Below are 8,699 nucleotides of genomic sequence, written 5' to 3'. Positions count from 1 at the left end.
AGGAATGAATTCAATTTCCCACCACCAATCTGTCGAGCTTCTTCATGGAGCTGGTGCTTTGGGAGGTACCAGCTGAAGGGCTTTCCATTAAAACTCATTTTACTGTCTTCATCTAGTGCATGGCTCAACTTTCCTTCTTTCCTTTCATCTCTGTTTCCTCCTTTAGATTATTTTTCATTATGCCTCCCCCCCCAACATACACACACTTTGCCTTTCATCTCTATATGTATGCTATTCCAGCACTTGTCAGCCCCAGCAGGAGGCACATGGTAGAACCAAGCAATATGATATGTTAGGTGGAAGAAAATATTATTATCAGACGCCTTAGAACAATCATTTATTGTCACACTTTAAAGAGGTCTGCTATGTTATTTATTTTATTATTCTGTATTAGGTACATGGTTTAATTTTACAGGCATTATTAATCACTAAAATACATTACACTTTCAGCCAGGATGTTAACATTTTAAATGCATTCATCTTGTTGCTTTAAACAGAAACAATGGGCCTTCTGCACTGCCCTCCCTCCCCTCTAGTCAATAAATCCTTTCTATTGATTCAGGAAATAACTCTAAGCACTGTTTTATATTTTAAGTTCCACTAGCCACACTCAGCCATATAATTTTGCTTAATAACAAATGGATCTTCTATTTTTGCTGGTTAGTACATATTTGGTTATCAAATTCAGCTTGAAAGTACTGGGTAGAAGGAGCACAAAACCTATAATGGCAGTGAGGCACCACAAGAGATTTCTTAAATGAATGTTACAATAAAATAAAGTATCTGTAAAAAGTGTGTGTGTGTGCACGCGTATAGAAAGCAGCCTCATCAGTAGATGAATGATAAGTGAAAAATCCATCAGTGAGTATGGATTCCCTTGAGCCAGCCTGGATCAACAGACAATATGGATTTTTGATAATTCATGGCTTTGCCATTATTTATTCTCTCCTGAAATACTCCTTGCAAATCTCAGAGAGATAATTAGAGAATTATCATACTGCTTAACTAAGTAGTGCAAATTATATTGTATTCTATGTATCCCAACCCAGGGCAGTATCATTAGTGTTGTTTAATTGTTACAAATACAGTCATCGCATTTTAATAAATTGCCTTCATTGTCAATATCTACAATCGACTATTTATCTTCTGTTAATGTTCGTGGATAGGTTAGTTACCAGGTAATCTTACAGTTAATGTACACCACAATGAAGCAAAATGTAAGAAAATGCAAAGGTCAAAACCATGTTTCTATTATGAAAAAAATGAATGATAATGACATAATTTTTTCAGCTCATCAGGTTCTTTGCTAAGTGCCTCTGTTATTGCCAGATCAGTAGTGTATAACAAAGAAGTGCTTTCTGTAGGCTGCTTCATTAGCCTGCCCTGTAGGACCTCACCTCAGACCTTTCACTAATCTGTTGGCCAGCTCAATAGCCTTGTTAGTTCTATTCACTTCTTCCTGGCAGCGGATTTTCTCAGCTGTAGCTCTCTCAAAGGCAGTGGTTAAGGCAGCCAGGATTGTGTCTAGTTCCTTCAAATAAAAACAGTAAGAAACAACTTTGGACATTGTAGGAACACATAAAAATATTTCTGCTGTCCCATTTTGTATTTCTGAAAGTTAAATTACACAGTGCAAGAAAAGGTGTAAACATTAACCGCACTCAGAATTTGGTCTAGGTCATGCTCCAAAGGTGGGTTCGGGAAAACCTGGGGGAAAATGTAGCTGGTCTTCTGATTTTCCCCACTTGTTCAGAACAGCCTTCAAAATGAAATTACAAACTTGATCTTATATCAGTTAAAAAGGAATGTCACCTTCTCCCAGAGGATTCTGGAACGAAGTGAAATATATTTCTTATTACAGCTGTATATTCTCTACAGGAGATCAAAAACTTGAAAATATGGCTGTTTGGAAACTAAAGAGAACAGAAGGGTTTAAAGATGATAGATAAAATACTTGAAAACACACAAGGCAGTGTCCTTTGCTGACTTGCAGTTAGACTGTGCTTCCCAGAGCAAAACCCATTTCTGAAAATACAGCCTGAAGTCCCCGGCCACTTCGGATTTGGGAGCAAGCAGCTCGGTGTCTGGTCCATCAAAGCATTTAACACAAACAGTCCCACTGGGTCAAAGCCTTAGTTATTCCCAGAGGGAGGAGTGGAAGATAATTCAGCATGGATGACTGAGCATGAGGACAAGGAGAGAACGACATGCGACCCAGGAGAGTCACAGGCAAAGCACCCAAATGACTCCGAGTGCAGAAGACAAGCCGGCTGATAAATGAACCATCAGAAAGGTGCTGTAAGGCTCCAGCATAGCGAGGCACACAAGGAGAGGTGTCGCTGGGTGCTTGTGGACAGAGCGAGTGTCTGGAGCCCAGGGCTGTCCGGGCAGCCAGCAAAACACGCATGAACAAAGTGTGACTCTCTAGCAGCAAACTTGGGCTCAGCAAATAGGTGCCCACGCAGCTCAACCGAACACAGCAGTATTCCCCAGGGAAAGTCAGAGCTGAGCATGGCTCTTGCGAGAAGGCTGTGCGTTCTCCCAGCTGTGCTGCTGACGAGCTCTGTGCACCTTGGGGACGACCAAGGTATGTCGCTGGGAATCTCCCTGGTGCGATGCCGGATAAGCGCCTGAAGTGCCCTATTGCTTCCTGCCTCAAGGCAGCATGAGGCGGTACCTGTGTGCGTTACAGGACACAAAAAGGAACTAACTGGGTGACGGCACAGGTAGGTATGTCATTGGGAAGGTTTGCAAAAACAGAGTAAATTACAGAACAAACATTTCGAAACAGGGCCCAAAGATATTTCTTCTCTTTAAAGAAGGGGCTTTACAGCACCCACCCAGCCTACAGGGAGTCAGGAGTGCACGCACAGAGCTGGGGCACGTTACCTGCTGCCTTTGTGTGCCTCCGTGCAGGGGGAGAGCAGGCAGTACCTGCGTTAGAAATGTGCCCTGTCAGCAAGGCTGAGCGAGGCACACCAGCCCAGTCCTGGCCCTCCTTCTGCACAGGGAAGACCCAGGCGCTGACTGGAACTCACCGTGCGTGAAGGCAAGCATCTGCTGTCATCCCGAGGCATGTCGTGCGGCTGCAGAGGCTGGGGATGTGGTCCAATCATTTACCTGAAACTTAAAAATGTGAGTGATGAATTGTACTGGCAAATACCTTTGTGGCAAATACAACGAATCATGCTCAAAATACCTCAGACAGAGAAAGGTCTTATAAATAATTAATTGAATTTGAGAGGCCCCTAAAATGACCAAAAAAACCAGCTTTTAAAAAACATCAAGTGGTCCTGACTTTAAAGTTCAGGTCCTTGGCCCAACCAGGATTCCAGCTTTCCCTGAGATTTCCACTTCCCACTGCAGTGCGCTCCTACAAAGCTTGTTGCTGGATACGTATATACATTGCCTATACACAAATGACGGCTGACAAATGGGTAGCAATAGGTCTGCGAGTGAGATCAAGGACCAGCACTTAGGCACTGAACCTAAGGGGACGGAGAGAGAAAAAAGCGAAAAAGCTACCTGCTGTGCTGAGCATGATGCTGCAGCTCTCATGGCGGGGAGCAGAACTTGCTTGAAGCTGTTTTTAGCAGGTCGTTCAGGAACTAGGAATGATTTTATACTGCAGTTTTGGCTCTACTGAGCCAGGCTGAAACACATTGTGCACTACCCTGCCCTCAGACCATTCAGTGTTCGGCAAGTCTTGTAAAAGAGTAAAATAAAAAGGAGGTATCTGAAGCAAAAATATAAGTGGACAACAGAGACATAAAAGATAGATATATATATGTGGTTAAACAATGGAAGAACAATTCCAGTTCATGCAGGTCAAACCTGGGACTTGTGAATGGTGCCAGAGACAGTGAAAGTGGCGGCGTGTGGATGGGCAGGAGCTGCATGGGAATGGGAAGTGGCAAGCTCCTCCACAAATTTTTTCAAGGTTTTTGTCATATGAAACATTGTGTCCCAGGAAAGGTATGTGGCTCACTGTTGGGTGCCACTTTCTCCCTCTCACCTTTTTCTACCTCATTTGCAACGTGAGCACCCCTTCCCAGTACCCCTGCTCAGCTGGTAAGTTGTCTGTGGTGGGGAACGGATTTGGGCAAGGACAGAGAGGCCAAACTGCAGGTAAAGAGCGAAGCTGCGCAGCACTGCTCCCTGTTCAAATGGAAACCCAGAACAATCAGGCCCTTAATGTTTTACAATTCATTTGACTATCCACATTTTGACTTTCTGTAAATAATGTGCTAAATGGATAAAAGAAGATACCATTTTTCCTTCTTTCCCCTGAGTTACTGATAACAAGACAAGTTCCTTCCCTTACAGTTTGTGCATATAAATGTGATTAATGTAAAAAAAAAAAAAATTAAAGTGCCAAAATCTCTTTCTCTCTCTCTCTCTCTCTCTCTTTTTTTTAAAGCATTGCCCTTTTCAAAACAAGGGGAAATTCAGTATAGTTTCAGTGCCACAGTGATCAAACAGTGTCACATCACTATGGCAATTGCTGCCCAGGCCAGGAATACAGATCAGCTTTAATTGTGCAACGCCTTATTGCTGGTGCATGTCAATCAGAACCTATGAATTGAGAAAAATTTGCTCTGTTCATTCTGTTAAATGATGTATCCAATTAAACCTGTTAGAATTCATGATCTTCAGTCAAGGTTAAATGAAAGTAGTTACTCCTGTCAGCTAGGTGATTAAATGCTGCCTACATCAGGCACATTTATGTGCAAAATTAAAATTTTGGTATAAAGCATGAATCTTTATGCATGCCAGTTAATTATCTTGCGGTTCCTCCATTTATTAAATGCCCACTGCATTTCTTCTTAATCATCAGCTTCCTTTCAAAACTTATTTCATACTCTACATTATACCAAATTTCAATGTTTAAAATGAAATGCTTTCTCAATGAAAACTTCCTCTTTTCAAGGGTTTGGCTGTTGCTATGTTACTAAAGATGGCCATTAACAGTTTTTTTAGCCATTATGCAGAAGGTCTATTTGTGTTGTTTTGTTCGATTCTGAGAGCGTGATAGGAATCCCTGGAGCTGCTGCTGTTGGGCAGTTCCTCCTTCCCAGAACTATTTGAGTTCTGCTGCACATCAGCCAACTTCAGCACATGACAAGGGCAGCGGTAAAACTAACAGCAGTTGTGCTGCTGCTTCCACACGCAGGAGTGGGAAGGCAACAGGGCAGTGCAGCACCGCAGGGCACGCGTGATGCCAGCCGCCGGGCCCTGCTGCCCACTGTCCTCAGCAGCGGGGCCAGCAAATCCAAGCTGGACCTGCTGGGACCAGAGGCACCACAGCTGCCAGGCAGGGCACCGCTGATGCCCTTCGCTGAGGGCTCGGAGGGCTGGCCCCCTTCCTTCTGCCAGCCTGTGGAGCTGTTTCTGTATTCCCTTTGGTTTGGCAATGTGATGTGTCCTGTGTGCCCTAGGCAGTTACCATATTGCAATATCATATTTTAATTAGAAGAAAAATTATGTGTTGCATGCTTGAATTACATTAAATTGCATATTTATATTTATAAGACACAGTATTGGCAGAATTTAAACACTACGTGAATTGAGGAACCAGAATTCAGGTGTATTATAGCGATTTGTAGCTGAAACATTTGCTAGAAATACGTACAAAGCAGAGCAGTACCAAATGCTAATTTAATACCCTAAGACAACGCTCTGTGCTCTTACAAGCACAATTTCTCATATTCCATGAGAGCATTTATCCCCTTTCATTATGAAAAGGTATTAAGAACCTTTGTTACAAACAAGCAACATAAAAAATATGTCATACCGCTTATGACTACTAATGAATAATATCATTTAAAATAGACTTGGAAATAAACTAGTATAACACTTTCTACTAAACCATTACTATAAATATGCACAAGGTTGTTATTAAAGATAAATGCACACAGTAATTTTCTACTTGTAGGTTTTACAGGTATAATTTCGAATCATACAATATTTTTTAAAACACATCACAGGGATGGAAACCAACAGAAAGACTGACTGGCAGCGATTCCTTGTGATCAATATGTGATGTCTCCATCTATCTTTGAGGGCCCACATAAATTATATCGTGGTAGTGTGAACCTTCAAGACGGGTGATGTGATTAACTTGTTCAGGGTCACAACGGGGAGCGCCTGATCAGAAGGATTTTACACCTGTGGCACCGCGTAGCCGCAGCCGCCCGTGCAGGGACCCGGTGGGTGCCCGGTGCTCTGCCGGGGCGCGGGGAGGCTGCGGGCAGCCAGCCTCCGCTTCACGGGCCGGAGGGGCAGCTCGTTTTCCCTGCACCGTGTGTGCCCACAGTTTAGAGAGCTGTTCGGTGGCACACGGAGGTACGAGTGTCGGGCAGAGCTGTGCCGAGCCCCTGAGCCCCCCGGGAAGCCACGGCACAGCCAGCAGCGGTGGCTGCTCCAGCCTCCCCTTCCCAGCCGCAGCAGCCTCTCTGCTCCAGGCCCCAGCGAAGCGGCAGCAGACAAAAGACCCCTCCTCTCCTGCTCCCCTATCAGCTGCAAATAATGGACTTCTCTCTCCTGGCAGCTGCGGAGAAAAACACAGATATTTTTTCCTTTTTGTTCAGCAAATATAAGCTGTAAGTTAAAGCCCGACATCTTTAGATACCTCAACAAAAGAGGAAAAAAGGGAATCTTCACACTCACAGAGAATAATTCCTCAGGGGTCTGGCAGGAGACAGTGACGCTCCAGGGAAGGTAGTTGGAGAATAAGCCTCTTTGCAGGTTTCTGGGATGTCTGTTGCTGAACCGCTTCAACTCACTTGGACCATCTAGAACTTACATTTAATCCCATTCTTCTTTCTCTACATGTTCTTACTTTTGCTCCCGTCCTCTAAAACCAGATATCATAAGCTGTGAACCCCAGGTCCAATATGCCTTAATGTCACCCCTTGAAACAATACTGGCAGGACAATTTATTTCTGCTCAAAACAATTTCCCCATCTTAAAATTGTGATTGTTAGGTTAACATCCCATTGAGATGAGAGAAGAAAAGAGCTGCAGTTGCAGGTTGTGTCTAAAATTTTAAGGAAGGCAAGCTGCACTGATTTATCCTTGGCATACTGTTTTATATCCATAAGAGCAAAAAACTTCTTTTTAGTGGCAGATTAAATTGTGCAGAAACTGACTGACACTGATAAGGCAAACATCGCAGTCTGCTTAAACAGGCTGAGAGCTGCACATCAAAGACTGCTTGGCCACCAGAATGTAAGTGTGTACAAACACACTCGCTGGTTTATTTGGTTTCATAAGCAATTTTATCTTAGAGACACATATAAAGCAAATTAATAAAATAAAATTAGCATGGGATTACCTATTTTTAGTAGACAGATTTACGAAGAATTTGTGGTTTAGATTATAGTCATTTTCAGGAAACTTACTTAGAAAGTAATTAAGCATATTTTATCCATTAATTCATATTTTTTTTGTTTTGCATTGTGCTACTGAAATAAAACTAAAAACTATGGAATGGAAGGAATTTTTTTAACTGATTATTATAAATGAATAGAACAAGGGTTGTTAATGTTTGTCATTTTCCTTATCTGTACACATGAATATGTTATATGCTCATTTCCATTGCAAATAGAACATCAGAATGATCATCGCAAACTGAAATATACTGTACATTTAATTTCTTCATTTCTTTGAAAATACCACTGACAAAAATAATCAATTGCTACTATTCTTCTACTAAAGCTTTGCAGCTCCATGGAAATTGAGTGAATTAGTAGTGTCCATCCAGAATAAAGCAGGCAACATACTCTGGAGGGTCATTATTATTCACTGCTGAAACAAAGTCAGCCTGTGGAGCCCTGAACCATGACTGGGCAATTGCACAAGGCACTGTACAAACATGTGGCCGCCCTGTTTCTTGCACACCTCTGCTCCATCTTCCTCACGTTTAAGGAAACAAAATAAAAGCAGAAAGATGTGACTGCTTACCACAGCTACACCAGTGAGTAAATACTGAAGGAAAAGAACTATTTGAGATAAAGGACAAGGTTGTCATAAGAACGAATGTGTATAAAATGGCTGTGAATACATTTAGAGCGGCAATTAGGAGGTTTCTATCCATCGGAGTGGTGAGGTTCTGGAGTAGCATTCCTATAGGAGCCATGGGGCACAAGGAACCTCCCAAGGGTTAAGGAAAAACACACTCTCTTTGGGAAAGAGATTACAGACTTTAGCTTTCTGTTTACTATTCTGTGATTACTTTGCAAAGTTTACTTCACTCCTCCTCATTTGGCCCTAGAGACTTCCAGAACGTATTAATTAATTAAAAAATACAGTGAGAGATAGTGCTTAGCCTGGAGTGTTTTTTTCATCACAGAAAAAAGAACCAAAGGAAGAACGAGCTGTAAGAGCAAGCGTCAACTCTGAGCTTAGAATGACATTCAGAGGTACAGAAAAAAGCTACTCAAGATGGAAGGAGGACTGGTATTCTTCACATAATGATGAGGCTCTGTTGGCCAGAAAATGAAAAATATGTAGAATAAATACACAGGAATAAAACTATAGGATGAATACATAACAGGAACATAAACCACACCCTTCTGAACTGAGTGGAACTGACATCCATGTACGCTTGTTTTACTGCTAATGGGACACTGGGTCATACCCCGAAACCCCTTACTTATGCAAGTAATCCCACTAAAATCAATGGGAAGCCGTGACTG

At 42.4% G+C, this 8,699-nt stretch overlaps 1 protein-coding gene across 1 annotated transcript; it reads right to left on the bottom strand.

Annotated features, from left to right (window-relative positions):
* Positions 1 to 394: 394 nt before the first annotated feature.
* LOC114016859 (uncharacterized) lies at positions 395 to 3,435 on the bottom strand. Its single transcript, XM_027810751.2, has 2 exons — positions 3,039 to 3,435; positions 395 to 2,677 (listed from the first exon to the last, which is right to left on the bottom strand). The coding sequence occupies exons 1-2, from the start codon at positions 3,114 to 3,116 to the stop codon at positions 2,102 to 2,104; spliced, it is 654 nt and encodes a 217-aa protein (XP_027666552.1). The 5' UTR covers positions 3,117 to 3,435; the 3' UTR covers positions 395 to 2,101.
* Between the last annotated feature and the right edge of the window lie 5,264 nt (positions 3,436 to 8,699).

Source organism: Falco cherrug, chromosome 8 (genome assembly GCF_023634085.1).
Source record: "Falco cherrug isolate bFalChe1 chromosome 8, bFalChe1.pri, whole genome shotgun sequence".
Lineage (NCBI taxonomy): Eukaryota > Metazoa > Chordata > Aves > Falconiformes > Falconidae > Falco > Falco cherrug.
Note: the sequence above shows the minus strand (reverse complement) of the source record. Positions and strands in the feature narration are given on the sequence as shown.